Source organism: Lepidochelys kempii, chromosome 5 (genome assembly GCF_965140265.1).
Source record: "Lepidochelys kempii isolate rLepKem1 chromosome 5, rLepKem1.hap2, whole genome shotgun sequence".
NCBI lineage: Eukaryota > Metazoa > Chordata > Testudines > Cheloniidae > Lepidochelys > Lepidochelys kempii.
In genome coordinates, this window is record NC_133260.1 from 52,716,092 (window position 1) to 52,736,739 (window position 20,648).

The 20,648-nt window shown below is 42.4% G+C and overlaps 1 protein-coding gene across 4 annotated transcripts in view; it reads left to right on the forward strand.

Annotated features, from left to right (window-relative positions):
* The window catches only part of ATG10 (autophagy related 10), a 143,577-nt gene extending 122,929 nt beyond the window's left edge, over nt 1–20,648 (forward strand). For 2 of the 4 annotated variants that reach the window (XM_073344398.1, XM_073344397.1), the window contains exons 8-10: nt 17,691–17,788; nt 18,081–18,200; nt 18,613–20,647. In XM_073344398.1, coding sequence (XP_073200499.1) covers nt 17,691–17,788; nt 18,081–18,192 — 210 coding nt within the window. In that variant the 3' untranslated portion in view covers nt 18,193–18,200; nt 18,613–20,647. Of the gene's footprint in view, nt 1–17,690; nt 17,789–18,080; nt 18,201–18,612 lie in introns of all 4 variants that reach the window. The other 2 variants (XM_073344399.1, XM_073344400.1) reach the window with 2 other exon arrangements.

Here is a 20,648-nt window from a genome sequence, read left to right on the forward strand (position 1 = left end):
TACACTGATATTAGACAGCCATAGCTGTGCCAGCTGACTTGGGCTAAAAGGCTCATGCTGAGGGATTGTTTAATTGCAGTGCAGATATTTGGGTTCAGGCTGGAGCCCAGGCGCTAGGATCCTGTGAGGTGGGAGAGTCCCAGAGCTTTGGCTACAGCCAGAGCTCAAACATCTACATCACAATTAAACAGCCCCTGAGTCTGAGTGGGCTGGCATGGGCCAGCTGTGGATGCCTAACTGCAGCGTAGACATAACCAGAGTGTCATAGCTAAATACAACGTGGAATAGATTGTTTAGCATAAATAGTTAACACATATTTCAAGGGGCCGTTCAAGGTGAAGTTGCCTGTTAACACCTCGTCAGTCATAGGGGGAGAAAAGGAAGGGAGGAAGAAAAAAAGGTAGCTGAGAGGGGGGGCGGTTAGTGCCAGTGTCTAACTTCAGTGTCAGTGTCTGTCTTCAGTCCATGATTTTTAATGCCTAGCCATGGTATGAATTTAAGCTCCCAGGCTCGTTGTTTGAAGGTGTTGTGCAGGTTTCCTTTGAGGACAAGGACTGGAAGGGTAGACAGAGAGCGATATGGTGTTTTTCGTCTGTTATTTTGCTGTGTTCATTTGAGAGCGGCTACAACACAGCATACATGAAGGTTCAGTGATACCTTTATTCATACTTCAGTGCTATATGTATTTGACAGAGATAAATGGGTCATCCTGTTATTGATCACTGCAGCAAAGATTTTGCTTCACCAGGTTATGATACTCATTTGTGCTTCTACTCTGTTATATTAAATGGTCTCTTTGCCTTCTTTGTAAACGGCAAAACTTAGATAGAAATGCACACCATTCTTTTTTTGTTGGTTGTAATACTTCTAGTTAATAAATCTTGTGAGACGTGTGCTTGTCATCTCCTTTCCTGAGATCCCTTTGTTCAACCTTAGTTTTATCAGATTCCAAGATTTCATAGGATTATAAAATGAACTTTTTTAAGACATATTTGTCAGATGCTGGTGGGAGAGATTTTAAAATCATTTCCCCCCCTAACTCCTCATTACTTAATCAGGGTAGTAAATCTGGCTCATATCTCATCTCATCCATACTTCCACAGCTTGTTGAATCTTCAAATTGTACACATTAGATGAATCTCTTAACTTCAGAACAGATTTTAAATAGTAATTAATTAAGACTTCATGCAAGATTACTAAAATGTTGACAACTAAATTAATCTTATTTTGGCAAGTATGCAACGAGTCATCTGTTTATTTTCTTGAAAGAATGACTGAGGTGCCAATTGTGACAATATAATTGAATACCAGTTTTCCCACTGTAAAGCCCTCTTTTGAAAACTTTTACAACTGAGTTACAAACTTATGAGATGTGTTTATTTCTATAAGGAAAAAATGCTTTAGCCTTTTAAGCCTAATTTTGCAGTCACACCACTTATTAGTTAGTCTCTAAGGTGCCACAAGTACTCCTTTTCTTTTTGCGAATACAGACTAACACGGCTGTTACTCTGAAACCACTTATTGCTGTGAGCTCATCAGATCAAGCTTCACAAGGCTGGGCTGGTTTGATTTTCTCTGGATCTTCTAGGGAAATACTAATGTGCTACAGAAATGGGGTTGGCAATTAAATAGGTACCATTCTTCCCTCTCGGTCAATGTTGTTATTAGTGTTGCAATAGCTCCTAGAAGACCCAATCAGGAATTGTGATGCATTGTCTTAGGCACTGTGAAGAACAAAACAATTGTCCTGTCCTAAAGAGCAGAGTTTACAAACATTCCATCGTGTACTATGGGGAAAATTGTCATTTGGATAAAAAAACTAAACAGGTCTTGACCATCTGTGTCCTTTAAAGTCTGTCTGTCTGTCTATCCACTCATCACAGTTTGTGGAATATCTATATTTAATTCCGCACCACCACCACCACCATGATTCCGGCTGAACTGGGAGTGTCTTTCAGGATGCCCTAAAGATGGTGAAACTCCAGATTAGACTAATCTCCTTCAGACGTGTCATCCACACCTATATCCTCTCAACTAAAAACGCTTTATTTCTGTCTGACATGCTTAGTCCTTGACTTTGTAAAAACTATATTAAGCATTGTACCAGAAGAGCACAACTGTTTTCAGATGTCATGGATGGAGGTATGGTTGGCTGGTGTAGCTGGGTCCTGATATTTTAATGGCTTTGAAATACAAACCCAAGATTGACCAGGGAAGTGAATTAGCAGCTAGTTAAGGGTGTGGAAAATCGGGGTCACGTACTCATGACATGCCATTACACTGAGAAGATGGGCTGCCACACTCTGCACAGGCTGAAGCTTTTATATTGTTTCCACCTTCATCAGTAGGTACAATAAATTACTGTAACCTAGGCTGGAGATGAAGAGTGTATCGAACACTGATCTTTGTCCAGGCAGAAGGGGAACTCGGAGCTCGGGCCCCAGCCAAGCACAAGCATCTATATTACAATTTTGTAGCCTGAAGCCTGAGCCCCACAAACCAAAGTCAGCGGATTCAGGCCAGCTACAGGTGTTTTATTGCAGTGTAGACATACCCTAAGATGTTACACCTGCCATAGGCGCTGACTCCATGGGTGCTCCAGGGCTGGAGCACCCAAGGAGAAAAATTAGCAGGTGCTCAGAACCCACCAGCAGCCAAGCTCCCCACTCTCCCCCCATACACGCTCAGCGCCTCTCCCCTGCTAGCAGCCCCGCTGATCACTCCTCCCCCTCCCTCCCAGCGCCTCCTGCCCACTGTGAAACAGCTGTTTTGCAGCATTCAGGTCAGCTCCGGGAGGGAGGAGGAGGAGTGGGGACATGGCATGCTCAGGGGAGGGGGTGGGAAGAGGTGGGGTGGAGGCAGAGCAGGAGCGAGGGCTTGGGGGCGGAGGCAGGGCATGGGCAGAGCGGCATGGAGTTGAGCACCCCTTGGCTAGAGGGGAAGTCAGCACCTATGACACCCGTTTTGATTAATGGGGGGTAGACTCCCATGGAAGAGGATGGTGTGTCAGCTTGTGCTTTGAAATATTTACTCCTTCAGACAATCATCACCCTGTTCTTACCCAGGGTTTATTTGATCCATATGTTTTTTGTGCCGGCACTGAGCTCTTTTAGAAATGGTACCCTTTTTGTGGTGCATTTCTTTTCATAATCATTCACTAACATTTTTAGTTTAAAGTGCAGCTCTTCTCTGGAAAAAGTGGCAGGAAAAATGTCATTCGGGGGTTCAATATTCATCATCTTAATAATTTCCAAATCAAGTGTGCTCACTTCAGAAGTAAGATGTTTATAATTGCCAGTCCTGCAAACTCACCCTGGGATCTGAAAGTCAAACTAAAAATATCTTTCCTTCTCATGCATCACTGGTAATGAAGATTCCATAGACCAAACTGTATCTACTGTTACAAGTGTGTTGTACAACCCTATTGACTTCTTAATTTGTCTTAGTCACACGTATGCAACCCTACTCTCTTCAGTGGAATTGGTGGTGTGTAATTGTTCCTGCAATTGGAATTTAATTTACATTTCTATTGACTCTATGGTCTGACTGTGAATACACATGGAGAATATATGCAGGAGAGAGGGAGGGATAGCTCAGTGGTTTGAGCATTGACCTGCAAAACACGGGGTTGTGAGTTCAGTCCTCGAGGGCGACATTTAGGGATCTGGGCCAAAAATTGGGGATTGGTCCTGCTTTGAGCAGGGGGTTGGACTAGATGACCTCCTGAGGTCCCTTCCAACCGTGATATTCTATGATTCTAATACATCTATTGAGTAGTAAGGGGCCACTGTAACAGTTTCTTTTCAAAGTACAATCTGACTTTAAATCAAAACATCTCTGCCTTTTGCTGTACACCTGCACAGGTGTTCAGCAGTGGGAAAAGATTGCGTCCCTCTGTAATTTTCCCATTATTTCTCATCTGATTTCCCCCTCCAAAATCCCACCTTTGCTGAGCATCAGTGCAATATTATTTTGATTATTTAAGAAAATGGAGTCGGCGTCTCTTCCAAGACAGCAGCAGTTGTGCTTCAGTGGCTATTGAAGAATGACTACTACAGACAGATACATGTAACTCCTCCACTCTATTGTTTGATTTGTCAGAGCATTTAGGTAGTGGGCGTGGCTTTTGAAAACAATGTTCCAGTGCTCACTACATCACGAAATTGGCTGGGCTTCTCTTTGTAAATAGAAAACAGGACAACTAGAATCCATGGCCTAAGACAGCCTGTTATGAACCACAGCTCATAAGATAGGTGGAGCTTTTTTAGCCTTTGTTGGAGTATGTAGCCTTTACATCAAACCTCTTCCATTAGTCATTTTGCCCATCTGAAGCATTTTCTTCTTCTTATCACGTCTGCATAGCCAGTACCAAACCTATTACTAAAACATTTTTATGAAATTGCTGCTTTAATAGACATGTTACAATCTCCATCAGTACGCAAAACAGAGTACTGTACAATTAGTATTATAATGGATCTGTAGCTTCTATCAGAATGATAAAAGTTCCTTACATAATTGCAATTCTATAAAAATGCTGCTTCTGCAACATAGCAATTCCACAGTAATGGACAGGTTTCAGAGTAGCAGCCGTGTTAGTCTGTGTCCGCAAAAAGAAAAGGAGGACTTGTGGCACCTTAGAGACTAACCAATTTATTTGAGGATAAGCTTTTGTGAGCTACAGCTCACTTCATCGGATGCATTCCTTTTCTTTCATAGTAATAGAGTTTCTGTTGCAGCAACTCCATTACTGGGGCAACATTTTCTGCAGAAGTGCCGAGTGAGCAAGAGAATTTGGAATATTTTTTATGGGACTGCTGTTGCTGTCCTGTTGCCTTCTCAGGGAATGTGACTGATCGTTATAAACCCACTGTGAATATGCTGACTTCACTTCAGTATTTCAAGCTGCATTGTAATGTTTGAAATCCCACCCCCTAGTTCATAAAAAAAAAAAATCACTTCCCTTTTAGGGCATGACCAAAACAGAGCCTAAACTGGTGTGTAACTTTAAGGATGCAAATAATCCCAGTTATTTCAAGTTCAACATGCCTAAAATTGCACACTGGCTTATGCAGCATGCTGAATCAAGGAAATGTCTGGTTTTGTTTTTAAATGAGAAGTGTTCCATTTTCCTCACAGTAGGAAAGAGTTTATCCGCTCTGAGTAGCAGCCGTGTTAGTCTGTATTCGCAAAAAGAAAAGGAGTACTTGTGGCACCTTAGAGACTAACCAATTTATTTGAGCATGAGCTTTCGTGAGCTACAGCTCACTTCATCGGATGCATACCGTGGAAACTGCAGAAGACATTATATACACAGAGACATGAAACAATACCTCCTCCCACCCCACTCTCCTGTTGGTAATAGCTTATCTAAAATGATCATCAAGTTGGGCCATTTCCAGCACAAATCCAGGTTTTCTCACCCTCCGCCCCTCCGCCCCCACCCCCCCCCCACACACAAACTCACTCTCCTGCTGGTAATAGCTTATCCAAAGTGACCACTCTTCTCACAATGTGTATGAAAATCAAGGTGGGCCATTTCCAGCACAAATCCAGGTTTTCTCACACCCCCCCCCCCCCCCCACACACACACAAACTCACTCTCCTGCTGGCAATAGCTCATCCAAACTGACCACTCTCCTTACAATGTGCATGATAATCAAGGTGGGCCATTTTCAGCATAAATCCAAGTTTAACCAGAATGTGGGGGGGGGGGGGAGGGTAGAAAAAAACAAGGGGAAATAGGCTACCTTGCATAATGACTTAGCCACTCCCAGTCTCTATTTAAGCCTAAATTAATAGTATCCAATTTGCAAATGAATTCCAATTCAGCAGTTTCTCGCTGGAGTCTGGATTTGAAGATTTTTTGTTGTAAGATAGCGACCTTCATGTCTGTGATTGCGTGACCAGAGAGATTGAAGTGTTCTCCGACTGGTTTATGAATGTTATAATTCTTGACATCTGATTTGTGTCCATTTATTCTTTTACGTAGAGACTGTCCAGTTTGACCAATGTACATGGCAGAGGGGCATTGCTGGCACATGATGGCATATATCACATTGGTGGATGTGCAGGTGAATGAGCCTCTGATAGTGTGGCTGATGTTATTAGGCCCTTTGATGGTGTCCCCTGAATAGATATGTGGGCACAGTTGGCAACGGGCTTTGTTGCAAGGATAGGTTCCTGGGTTAGTGGTTCTGTTGTGTGGTATGTGGTTGTTGGTGAGTATTTGCTTCAGGTTGGGGGGCTGTCTGTAGGCAAGGACTGGCCTGTCTCCCAAGATTTGTGAGAGTGTTGGGTCATCCTTCAGGATAGGTTGTAGATCCTTAATAATGCGTTGGAGGGGTTTTAGTTGGGGGCTGAAGGTGACGGCTAGCGGTGTTCTGTTATTTTCTTTTTTAGGCCTGTCCTGTAGTAGGTGACTTCTGGGAACTCTTCTGGCTCTATCAATCTGTTTCTTCACTTCTGCAGGTGGGTATTGTAGTTGTAAGCATGCTTGATAGAGATCTTGTAGATGTTTGTCTCTGTCTGAGGGGTTGGAACAAATGCAGTTGTATCGCAGAGCTTGGCTGTAGACGATGGATCGTGTGGTGTGGTCAGGGTGAAAGCTGGAGGCATGTAGGTAGGAATAGCGGTCAGTAGGTTTCCGGTATAGGGTGGTGTTTATGTGACCATTGTTTATTAGCACTGTAGTGTCCAGGAAGTGGATCTCTTGTGTGGACTGGACCAGGCTGAGGTTGATGGTGGGATGGAAATTGTTGAAATCATGGTGGAATTCCTCAAGGGCTTCTTTTCCATGGGTCCAGATGATGAAGATGTCATCAATATAGCGCAAGTAGAGTAGGGGCGTTAGGGGATGAGAGCTGAGGAAGCGCTGTTCTAAGTCAGCCATAAAAATGTTGGCATACTGTGGGGCCATGCGGGTACCCATAGCAGTGCCGCTGATCTGAAGGTATACATTGTCCCCAAATGTAAAATAGTTATGGGTAAGGACAAAGTCACAAAGTTCAGCCACCAGGTTAGCCGTGACATTATCGGGGATAGTGTTCTTGACGGCTTGTAGTCCATCTTTGTGTGGAATGTTGGTGTAGGGGGCTTCTACATCCATAGTGGCCAAGATGGTGTTATCAGGAAGATCACCGATGGATTGTAGTTTCCTCAGGAAGTCAGTGGTGTCTCGAAGGTAGCTGGGAGTGCTGGTAGCGTAGGGCCTGAGGAGGGAGTCTACATAGCCAGACAATCCTGCTGTCAGGGTGCCAATGCCTGAGATGATGGGGCGCCCAGGATTTCCAGGTTTATGGATCTTGGGTAGTAGATAGAATATCCCAGGTTGGGGTTCCAGGGGTGTGTCTGTGCGGATTTGATCTTGTGCTTTTTCAGGAAGTTTCTTGAGCAAATGCTGTAGTTGCTTTTGGTAACTCTCAGTGGGATCATAGGGTAATGGCTTGTAGAAAGTGGTGTTGGAGAGCTGCCGAGCAGCCTCTTGTTCATATTCTGACCTATTCATGATGACAACAGCACCTCCTTTGTCAGCCTTTTTGATTATGATGTCAGAGTTGTTTCTGAGGCTGTGGATGGCATTGTGTTCCGCATGGCTGAGGTTATGAGGCAAGTGATGCTGCTTTTCCACAATTTCAGCCCGTGCACGTCGGCGGAAGCAGTCTATGTAGAAGTCCAGTCTGCTGTTTCGACCTTCAGGAGGAGTCCACCTAGAATCCTTCTTTTTGTAATGTTGGTAGGGAGGCCTCTGTGGATTAGTATGTTGTTCAGAGGTATTTTGGAAATATTCCTTGAGTTGGAGATGTCGAAAATAGGATTCTAGGTCACCACAGAACTGTATCATGTTCGTGGGGGTGGAGGGGCAGAAGGAGAGGCCCCGAGATAAGACAGCTGCTTCTGCTGGGCTGAGAGTATAGTTGGATAGGTTAACAATATTGCTGGGTGGGTTGAGGGAACCATTGCTGTGGCCCCTTGTAGCATGTAGTAGTTTAGAAAGTTTAGTGTCCTTTTTCTTTTGTAGAGAAGCAAAGTGTGCATTGTAAATGACTTGTCTAGTTTTAGTAAAATCCAGCCAAGAGAAAGTTTGTGTGGAAGGTTGTTTTTTTATGAGAGTATCCATTTTTGAGAGCTCATTCTTAATCTTTCCCTGTAAGAAAACCTGGATTTGTGCTGGAAATGGCCCACCTTGATTTTCATACACATTGTGAGGAGAGTGGTCACTTTGGATGGACTATTACCAGCAGGAGAGTGAGTTTGTGTGTGTGTGGGGGCGGGGGTGGAGGGTGAGAAAATCTGGATTTGTGCTGGAAATGGCCCAACTTGATGATCACTTTAGATAAGCTATTACCAGCAGGAGAGTGGGGTGGGAGGAGGTATTGTTTCATGGTCTCTGTGTATATAATGTCTTCTGCAGTTTCCACGGTATGCATCCGATGAAGTGAGCTGTAGCTCACGAAAGCTCATGCTCAAATAAATTGGTTAGTCTCTAAGGTGCCACAAGTCCTCCTTTTCTTTTTATCAGCTCTGTAATATTGGTAAGGCTGACCAGTACAGCAGAGAGGGAGAGAGATTGGATCATTCCATAAACTTAAATTATAAAAAAATAAAATAAAGATTCTAGTGACAATAAACTTAGTAACATAAAATACTTGTGTAAGCATAAGCTTGGGATGTAGGAGTTAAAGATGGGCATTAATTTAATTGGCAAGTACCGTTTAAAACTGATGGCACGATATGACCATAACTCTCTATAGATGTTAAGTGAGGAAGCTGCGTATCTTAATTTAATGCAACAATGTTTCTGTTGCCCCAAATGGAAAAGATTATGTGGAAAAAAAGTTTTATTATTTCTACCTTCTTCTGCTGGACAGAAGACTGACTTGAGTTTGCAGGTAGTGTTGGAAAAATGTTCCAGCACAAACAGTGCCTGCTACAGCACTCAGTAGTAGCGCCCTTTATAAAAGGCTTGACATCCCTCCGTGAATGATTTTTATCAAAGCAACATCATGGAAACTGGATGTGGCAGAAGCTGTTTTGGACATGAATCCCTTGCACTGTGATATAAATAGAGAGGCCATAAATGTTATGATGGATGTTCCAAGGCAGTTTAATGTAGCACTGGAGAAAATAGAAGCCATTACTATTGGAGGTGCTCCAGTTATGACAGAGAAAATAAATGGCGCTGTTACAGGAGATGTCCAGACAACGAAATACCTGCTGGCTGCAGGAGCAAGACTAGCTGCCTACAGCTAATTAGCCATTGCCTGGAGTGATGTTGATTGTTAATTCCCTAAATTATTTTGGGCTGCACAGAGGCAGGGCTAGCCCATTGGGGCCCTAAGCAGGAATATTTTGGGGACTGCCCCCACACACAGACTGAAAAAGTGAACAGGGGGCCCCCTTGAGCTGCTTGGGACCCTAAGCAATTGCTTAGTCTGCTTATTTCTAGGGCCAGCTCTGAGGCTGCATCTCAATATGTGCAGCCAGAGAAAATGATATAACCCAACTGGATGGAAGTTTTGCGTTTAATTATACTCGTGCTTTGGAAATACTCAAGTTTTTGTCACTGTTCAGATTGATCCCTGGCATTTCAGTACATAGCAGGCTGTTAAGCTGTGGATGATAGAAAAGGAGCAAAGTTTTATATTTATATTTTAACTCTTTGCAACCTTGTGATGGATGTTACAGTTTAATTACAGGTTTCAGAGTAACAGCCGTGTTAGTCTGTATTCGCAAAAAGAAAAGGAGTACTTGTGGCACCTTAGAGACTAACCAATTTATTTGAGCATAAATAAATTGGTTAGTCTCTAAGGTGCCACAAGTACTCCTTTTCTTTTTACAGTTTAATTAGTAACTGTTGACAGGGGAGTGATAAAAGAGAGCAAATAAAGCCCTGACACATTGATGAAAAATGGTGGTCATTAATTATAATGTTTGAGCCCCTCAAGTAAAGGGTAGGATTTAGGGGCAGGGGACCACCTGGGGTGCCTGGCTTGTGGGGGGAGGGTGCAGGGTGCTGTTTTTGTTTTTAGTGACGAAAAAGAAAATAGAATGTTTGAAGTAAAATGTTTTGGTATTCCATATGTGGATTCATTTTTCATTAACCTGCATGGAAGAAAGGTTTGGACAAAAGACCTGGGTTTTTTTTGTATGGCCTTAGTAAGCTGCTGCCAGACAGCAAAACTCTTGAACAATTGCATGGACCTTCACCGGACGCTGACACATTGGGAATGTTCAAATGTTAGTGATAAAGACATTTATGTCCAATTGGACAACATCTGTCATATTTTGCCACATGTGAAGTACTCTCCATTTCAAGTTCTCCAATTAATTCACAATGCAGAGCTGAAGGACACTTTTCCTAATGTGTGGGTAGCTTTGAGGATTCTGTTTACACTCCTGGTCACAGTCACGAGTGGTAAACGCAGTTCATTAAAACATATCTTTGATTGACGATGGTTGCCGAGAGATTTACATTGCTTGCTATTTTATCATTTGAAAATGCCATTGACCAGTCTTTGGATCTATCGTGCATACAAATAATGCATAAAAGTCATGAAATGGGCTACAAATGAAATAAAAAGTAAGGTATTAAAAAGTTTAACAAACTTTGGGGGGGCAGCACAAGCCAAAGATGCTCCTCGCATGGGCACCATTTGATCTAGGGCCGGCCCTACTCAAGTAGCTTATGGTTTGCATTTCTTTTTGCTGTAACTAAGAAAAACTGAGTTTAGTTTCAAATACCATACCAAAAAAACCCTCTTCTCCTGTGTCACATCTTTTGCCCATCAGCCTTCTCTGCATGTTCCATGCCAGAAGCTGAGGTAACAGCTGCATAAATGGATTCGGACCATCCTTAAAAATCTTTCTTGATGTCACCTAATAAAGAGCTCTTTCCAAAGAACGTAAATTAAACAACAGTTTGAGCTGAAAAATTCACAGGAGCTGCTGCTTGCAAAAATTCAATTTCCCATGAAAGTTGGGGAAGACTCAGAGAAGAGATATGCAGATATGATGGATTCCAACTTATGCTACTGAACAGATTGTATTATGAGTCTGTGTGGGGTTATATAGAGGAAAATAATGCAGCAGATTTCAAATAAACTGACTCACTGTCTGGCATTCCATTACTGTCCAGAAGAGTTGTGTGCAACCCATAAATGTAAGATTCCATTCTGTACAACTGCAGATAGCAATTGTGGGAATCGATTTGTACCTCCTGCACATTACTCTGCAAATTTACCACTACATGAGTTACATTGCAACAAGATTAATTTCTAGCTAAAAATAAGTAGATTCCCTCCTTCCCATTTAAATTAGGTTTGCGCTTGAAAATCCCAATGTGACTCATGTTTTTCGTCTGTCTGATACACAGCTCTGACCAGCTAAAGCAGTGGTCCTTAACCTTACCAAACTACTGTATCCCTTTCAGGAGGCTAGATTTTCTTCCGTACTCCAAGTTGCACCTCACTTAAAAACTACTGGTTTACAAAATCAAACATAAAAATACAAGTGTCACAGCACACTATTACTGAAAAAGTGCTTTCTTGTTTTTACCATATAATTATAAAATAAATGGTGACCGCTTCTGCCCCCCTGGCCCCCCGATTGAAAAACACTGATATAGGATATAGGGCAGTATAAACAAGTCATTGTCTGTATGAAATTTTAGTTTGTGTTGACTTCACTAGTGCTTTTCATGTAGCCTGTTGTAAAAGTAGGCAAATATCTAGAAGACATCTGTGTATCCCCAAGGATACATGTACCCCGGTTGAGAACTACTGAGTTAATGTATAGTATTGCTTCCTTAGGATATAGTTCACCATCCACTTCACTGCATATGGCATATCACCATTCTATCACATAGGTGCAGCAGATAATAAATATATGTATGAAATGCACTCTCAGGCGGCTCTTGTTCACTCTCGCTCAGAACATTTTTGTAGTGCTTCTGAAGGATTCTGGATTGACTGTGCTAGAGACTAAAGCCCATTTTTAATCCACAGAATGGATTATTCCTGGTGGAATTCTGCAACAAAAGTAAAAATTCTGCGCACAATATTTTAAAATTCTGCGAAAGTTTGCATATTTTATTTGTCAAAATAACGCAATATAATCACACCAGTTTCAATTATTTTTGGTTATTTTTTTTCAAAATACCTGTCAGCAAGTATGTCTGTAACAATACAACAAAAAAGATTCAGGCAATGTTTTTTGACAAATAGATTCCTTACTAAGCATATTAATACAGAACTCCAAGTAATAATTCATTTAAACTACAACACAGAACCGTATTTCCCACACCCCTCAGAAGCAGTGCAAAGACTTGGGGGAGTCAGGGGTAATGGAGGAGCTGAGGGAGAGGGAAGTAAATTGCTGGGAAGGAGCCTGGGTATGAACTGGGAGGGCTGTTGGGTGTGGGTGGGAAGAGTAAGGAACAGGTTTTTTGGGGGGGAGGCAGGGAGGGATTGTTAGGGAGCTTCCCCCATACAGACTCTGCCTCTCCCATTCAGTCAGGCACATCTGCCCCTGTCCCCATGTGTCTCTGTGCCCTCGCCCAGCCACTCCCCTGTCCCCAGGTGTCTCTGTGCCTCCACTCCCATTCAGCCCCTGCCCCAGTCTGTCCTCCCGCACTAGCCCTTATGAGTCCTTGTCTGACCCCCTACCCCCTACACCCAACAGCCCGTCTCCTGACCTGGTCTGACAAGCACTGCAAAGGCAGCTCTCTCCCTCACTGCGGGGAGCTGCAACTTTGTTCTATTGCCACAGCACCCACTGGTGGGCAAGAGGTGGAACTGCAGCAACATTTTGGCAGAAGCTTTTTCTTCACAAAGAATTAGAAATCTGCGGGGCTTATTAAATATGCGCACACGCAGTAGCGCAGAATTCCCCAGAAGTAATCGGTGCACCACAGACAGCAGTAGTGCAAGAGTCCCATGCTGCCCTGCCAATGTGCTTCAACACTGACCTGGAGGGACCACCTCTAGGGTCAAGAAGTTAATTCATTCTCCATGGCTGATTCAGTCGTTGGCTCCTCTGCTATAACTATCAACAAAGGCACTAATTAATGCCAGTTTTGATTATATAAAACCTGGCAGTTAATTTCATAAAGGCCATCATACAATGATCTTTTTCAGCTCCTACCAACCTGGGGCGGATTTGAACTGGTGGCTTGGCAATAAAAGGTTCTATCTCCCATTATCAATTTCCTATGCCATAAGAATGGCCATACTGGATCAGACCAAAGGTCCATCTAGCCCAGTATCCAGTCTTCTGACAGTGGCCAATGCCAGGTGCCCCAGAGGAATGAACAGAACAGGTAATCAAGTGATCCATCCTGTCGCCCATTCCCAGCTTCTGGTGAACAGAGGCTAGTTGACACCATCCCTGTCCATCCTGGCTAATAACCACTGATGGACCTATCCTCCATAAACTTATCTAGTTCTTTTTTGAACCCTGTTATAGTCTTGGTCTTCACAATATCCTCTGGCAAGGTGTTCCACAGGTGCTATTCATTCCTATGATAATGCTTACATATGTATTGGCAACTGTCCATCACTTCTTTCTCAGAGGTGCAAATTCAGTGATTTAACCTTGAATTTACATTAAGCATGATAACAACTGGCTAACACAAGAATGGGGACATGATTGTGTACAGAACTTGGAATTCAGGATTTAGACAGACGTCCCAGCTTCAACAGGCCGCTTCACTTTCTCTCACTGATCCCTCAGCAGCCTTTTTCCTTGCCTCAGCCTGACCTTTCTGGAGGCTTTTGTGGTATGGTGCTTGGTGGACCTTGGCTAATGATGTGTTGTGATTTCCTGTGCTTCTGTGGCTTTTACACGAAAACATGCAGTACATTCAATATGACACATATCCTTGACCTTCAGGTTTTGAACATTTCCAAGCAGCACAGCATTCATGTTATCTGATGTTTCTTATTTAGGACTGAGTACATCCTTGCACAATAGTGAATACATTTAAATTTCCGACTTTAGACACAGCCATTTGCTTGATGGGATTCCCTCCTACTCTCGCTGGTAAAGAAGGTCTTTAAAGTAAATATCTGTAATGTACTCCAATTTCCTGGATTAGAGCTGAACAAATAATTCACAGAGATTAGCTTGTGACGACACCCTTCTAAATATGGACCAAAGTGACACTGTCTTTTTCAGTGTGTCTTTCCTCATTCCCAGCAATGATGGCCTTTGCAGTAATGGAGTGGCAAGCTGTTTGCATGCCAGAAAGAGAATATTAAAAACAATACATGATTAAACCCACCTATGGAGAAATTCAGAGATATTCAATTAAAAGCTCAATGATCAACATGAGGGAAGAGCAGCTACAAACTATTGTAACAACCCACTTGCTTTTGTGTTGGCACTCTTGTTTCCCAGCAGCCAGGACAGGAAGAAGAGGTAAAGTGCTCCATTCCATTCCAGCAGATAGAAGGATGGCAGTTATCAGACACCCACGATGTAGAGCCTTATATGAAAGTTGGAGGGACTAAGGAAGGACAGTAGTAGGCTTGTAAAAATCCCTGCTGCAGTCTTATCAGCCGGGTGGGACAGGAATGTTCCTCCTGCTGGGTGCAGATGCACCCAGCTCTTTCATATGTACATCTGGCTCAGAGGTATCTGGGAAATGTTTCAGGCTCCAGGCATCATTAAGTTACAAAGCAAGGAGGTACTTGAAGAGAAAAGATGTAGAACAATGAATTAATACGATGTTACATAAAACAATAGGTCTGCATTCCTGACTCAGCTTAAGGGTGTTTTGCCCAGCTCAGTGCAGTATCAAGCCAAATATGGACTGCAAGACACTGAGGTGAAAAGGTGAATATTCAGCTAGTGAAATTATTTTTGTGCCCTGTATAAGCAAGCAAAATCAAGAACTAAATGAATCATCTTTGTTAATTTGGGAGGTGAACATATCTCTTTGCACTATTCGTTACATTTAAGGGTGCTGGGACTAATTGCTTATTTGCTGTGCAATTATTTTTTTTTGTGCGAGAGGGGTTTAATAGTATGTAAACAGCATTAAATATCTTTTTAATACCTCCAAGGAATACCACTTTCCTGAACTCTGTCTTTTAGAGACAGACTGATTCAGACTAGCAGCTGAATGGCAGAGATACTTAATTCACACAGGCACTTGTTTCTCAGTGCAGAACGGCATCAGTTCACTATTACTGACAGCAGATGGTAGCAGTCTTGCATGAATTAACTTTTTGCACTGAAGAGGTAAAACAAAGAGGTCTGAAAATATTTTCAGCCTCTGAATGTTACGTTAAAGAAAATGCTGGCTACCCCAATCTGCATGTTTTTAGCACTAGAACAAAGTGTCCTGCCACTGTCAGAGGGCCCTCAGTTATTATATGAATATTTAAAATGCTGTGGGGCAAATCCTGATCTCAATAAAGGCAATGGAAGAACATCCCCTGATTTCAGTAGGACCAGGATTTGTCCCTGATATAGGCTGGGGAATGGAGGAAATAGGAGTTTTTCCATTACACTGCAGGGAGACTAAGTCTATGAGCATTTTGCTGGTGAGTGTAGGCAAAGACGTAGATCTTTCAATAAAATACAGCCAAACCACTGCTGAAATCTGGCCCCAGAGCTGGTGTATCTAGCCGCATGGAGTAGGGGCCTCCCCAAGTAGTGTAAAACCAGTATTGTGGCTTCTGTACTGCCACTTTTCCCTGTTGCCGGTACAGAGTGCATTTAAGAGCCTACAGCCAGGATGCCTCCATCACGCCAATCCCCAGCTACAGTTTCAAGCCCTGCACAGAGACAAGCTTGGACTGGGAGAGTACAAAGATGAACTTTTTGCTCGCTTTATATACATGCTCACATCCCCTGTTCTTCGCCCCACTGAGTTGCAGTACAAGGTTCTTGGCCCTAAAGATCTGGCTCAGTAGCATCTAAACTAAGTACAGGTATTGTGTAAAAAAACAGGGTACCTGTTCCTGTTTTGGGTGTTCCTATTTCGATATTTTACTTTTCTGGAATCACTTTCAGATTGCTCCTGTCTGTGACATACTAGATGCTTACGTCCCTTGCTGAGTGCGGAGATGAAGTAGGATTCTGTTTGTTTTGATGCAGTGGTACCTTAACAATGTTAAAGCAAATTAATTTCCCCAGTGTGAGAGTCAGATGTGCTAATCTGTTGATACAATTACAGATGAGGTCATTGTTAAAGTTTTGCATTAGAGTGCCAGTTTGAGTGAGTCGGGGCGTGTATTGCTTGTGTGATGACTGTGAAAGCCTTATGAAACATTGGACTGTTATCAACAGTGTTGTAAGTGATATCAAGGTGGAATGGAACACACAGAACCTTCCCCTTCACTTCTTAATTCATGAGGCGGGATTTGATAGCAGCCTTCAACTACATGAACAGGAGTTCCAAAGAGGATGGAACAAAGCTGTTTCCAGTGGTGGCAGATGACAGAACAAGAAGCGATGGTCTCAAGTTGCAGTGGGGGAGGTCTAGGTTGGATATTTGGAAAAAAATATTTCACTAGCAGGGTGGTGAAGCATTGGAATGGGTTACCTAAGAAGGTGGTGGAATTTCCATCCTTAGAAGTTTTTAAGACCCAGCTTGACAAAGCCCTGGCTGGGATGATTTAGTTGGGGTTGGTCCTGCTTTGAGCAGGGGGTTGGACTAGATGACCTCCTGAGGTCTCTTCCAACCCTGATATTCTATGATTCCATGCTTTTAATACTTGTGGTGGATGAAGTATGTCCTGCCACATAGTTAACTGTCACTAAACATGTTTTTGGTTTGTTAATAGGCTGTGTTTTTTGTGAAGAAAACTGCAGTTCTCTGTTTGTATGGACTGGAAAATAACCTCTGTTCATATGGACAAGAGCTCAGGGCCGGTTACCAATTGGAGGAAGTTAGCCCTGAGACCCCCCACTCCCAGTCTGATCCCCAGATAAAACCATCTTTGCCCTTCAACTTGGCAAGACCCAAGGATCAGGATCAGAGGGCTTGTCTACACATACAGCAGCGCAGCTGCGCTGTTGTAGCACTTTAGTAAAGATGCTACTATGCCAACAGGAAAGAGCCTCCTGTCGGGATAATCAATCCACCCTCATGAGAGGCGGTAGCTATGTTGACAGAGAAGTGCTCCCGTCGACATAGCACTGTCTACACCAGGCATTAGGTTTGTATTACTAGGTTGCTCAGGGGTGTGGATTTTTCAGACCCCTGAGCGATGTAGTTATGTCAACATACGTTTGTAGTATAGAGCTGGCCTAAGATTGTCAAGGAGCTATTCAGTGGAGGCTCCTCTGCTGGGGTAGGCATTACGTTGTGTCAGAACACACTTTTAAATGGCAACTTTGCCCACTTGCTTTCTGCTGTTAACTTTTTCGCTGCTGTTACAAGTAACCTGAGCTGCTTTTGAAAATCTTTGCATCATAATTAAAATGATAGCATAACCTACACGGTACACTTATTTCTATTTCAGAATTAGAAACTGTACACTCGAATATTGATTGCTTAAATGCCTTTACTGTTCTTAAAAACAGGAGTCAAATTACATTTTGTGTAACTTCACTGAAGTGAGCTGTTGAATTACGCTATGAAGGAATTGGCCCTTTTTTTTTTTTTTTTTTGGTTCAAATAGCATGTTGTATCTTTTCCTAAAGCCATTTTGATAATAAAGCCAACTGATGGATTCTTTCAGGAGCACCCATTACTTGGTCAACCATTCTTTGTCCTTCATCCCTGCCGGACTAATGAATTCATGGCTCCTGTATTGGCTAATTCACGAAGAGAGAACAGGTGAGGAATACCAGTGCAGTTTGTGAGGCGATAATAAGATGTTTAATATATGTAAATCAATTGTCTACACTTGCAAGGTCAGAACAGTCAAGAAATTGTCATCCCCAATCTGTGTGTAGTAAAACTCTGTGTTTTCACTTAAATCCCGTAAGTTAAAATAGACTCAAAGTGTGTAAAGTGCATTAGTAACTTCATATTAAAGAAAGTTGTCTGGTATAAGGTGACTTTTAGGCACAAATCTGAACATCAGTAAAGATTTTTGTAATACATGCATGTTTTCTTTGTTTTTTAGGAATATAAACTACATTACATCATGGCTGAGTATTGTAGGCCCAGTTGTGGGGCTAAATCTACCTCTGAGTTATGCAAAACTAGTGTCTGAACAGAATACAAAAGCAGATTAAATCTAAAGGTAAGAGGGGAATGGCATTTTTTTAGTCTCATATAAAATCAGATTCTAGTTTGTAAGCATTTCAGCTTTTACTTCTGACCTTTCAACTCAGGAGTGCCTAGGATTTTCCATCTGACAATTTACACACAGTCACTCCCTGTGTCATTGCCATTTTGCTTTGCACAGGAGAGCTGAGCTGAGGTCCCTCTGGCACTCTGCCAACACCCTTCTTAATAGCCAGGAAGGATCTCCATTGAAAGTCACAGTGTTGATGCTCTGTGTACTGGGACTGCTGTTTCAGCAATATCAGAGCTTCTTGGCTTAACTCCTCCAGTGCGCATTTAATGGTGTGATCTAATGTACTTGCCCTGCAGTGATTTTTATTTTGCCTCCTCCACTGCTTCTAATTCCTTGTTCAATGTCTCCACTTCAGGGCCCCAAGTTGAAGCACAGGTATTTGAGAATTGTAAAGCGATGGCAGCCTTGTCTGCGACAGACCTGACACAAACTACCCAGTTCCCTGACAGTCAGCAGAGCTCAGTAAGGCTTGCCATTCGGGGCTCTTCCCCCCTGGCAGCAACATGCTTGATGACCGCGGAACAACTAAGAGCTGGCTGCAGTTAGTGACACCTCACATTCCACCCGGACACAAGCTCCATTCCATGTAACAACGCTGACTCTTTAGGATTCACTTGCTCATTTCCTACCTCAGATTCTCCCTCCTTTTTTCTCTGGGTTTGGTCTTTACTGAGATTGTATCAGAACACCTATAAAAGGCTGAGTTTTCTGGCATGGGATTGAAACAGTGGATTTAATTCTACTCTGAAAGGTATCAGACAGCACCACTGTGTATCTAGAGAAGTATGCTATCAGTCTGCAGACGTTCCACAGTGATGCAGTTATATATGTGAACGTGGGCTTGATTCCATTTTAGGGTTAGTATGTTACCTGGAGAGGATAGGGACACTTAATTGCCAAAACTCTGATCATCAGATACCTCAGGGTGTATTGGAGAATGTATTGTATACGTATTGCTTAATTGAATGAATGGGTCAGAACTGTAGATGAATAGTACTAATAGTCTATGTATTGGTTAAAATTATACAATTCTACAATTCAGGGTGCCTCAGTACAATCATGTGAGCATGCCACTTCTTCCTTCTTCACTACTTCTAAAGGGTTTTGTCTCCAAGGGAAGGTACTGTTGTAGTAAATTAGCATTTCTGGTTGAGCTAGTCATTATTCAGGAGTAAAGGCCTGATCCTGCAATCCTTACTTAAGCTAAACTCCCACTCATATCAATGGAGTTTTGAGAAAGTAGAGATTGCATAATAGGGCGCCAAGATCAGCAAAAAAACAGGTTAGAAATAACTTTAGTGTGACAGTCAGTTTTGATTCCTTCTGAATCATGTTTTGTTCCAAGTGTTCTGCATTTATTTTGTACAGTTTCTCAGTAGATAAGAATTACAGATTTTGCCTTTACATGTTCAATGAAGATGACACTTACATGGGGAGTCAAATATTAGAATATGTTGGATCAAAACTGCAAATGTAAAATTTATGGGATTTAAAAATCTGTGGTCTCAGAAGTTTTATCATCATGTTTTTAATTTAGTTCCATCATGTGTGTGATGTAAAACATAATACAATCCTTAAAATGCTATTGACAAAGTAAAATTGTTTTGCCAGGCCATTTGGAATTTATAGTAAATGATACTAAAACACATTATTTATCCTATACTGGATTCTAATAATCTGTGATACCTTTGTTCCCTCCATGACTTGTAAAATGTAGTTCTTTGTTGACTTCTCATGACAGCAGTCAGATTGCCTTCTTTTCAAAACATTTGGTTATGTATGTTTTATTGTAAACAATATCTGTATCCTATTTCACACATTGAAAGAAGAATTATTTCTCTTTATACACGAGGAGAAACAAATTACAGGAAAATAATATGATTTTAAATCTGTGTTTAGAAGCCCAGATGCCCAGCCCTGCTTCATGCCCTTTGTGCTGCTTCAGTGAAGCAAAGGGGCTCTGTCAAGGTTCCTCCCCCACTCTGAACTCTAGGGTACAGATGTGGGGACCTGCATGAAAAACCTCCTAAGCTTATCTTTACCAGCTTAGGTCAAAACTTCCCCAAGGTACAAAGTATTCCACCCGTTGTCCTTGGACTGGCCGCTACCACCACCAAACTAATACTGGTTACTGGGGAAGAGCTGTTTGGACGCGTCTTTCCCCCCAAAATACTTCCCAAAACCTTGCACCCCACTTCCTGGACAAGGTTTGGTAAAAAGCCTCACCAATTTGCCTAGGTGACTACAGACCCAGACCCTTGGATCTTAAGAACAATGAACAATCCTCCCAACACTTGCACCCCTTCTTTCCTGGGAAATGTTGGATAAAAAGCCTCACCAATTTGCATAGGTGACCACAGACCCAAACCCTTGGATCTGAGAACAATGAAA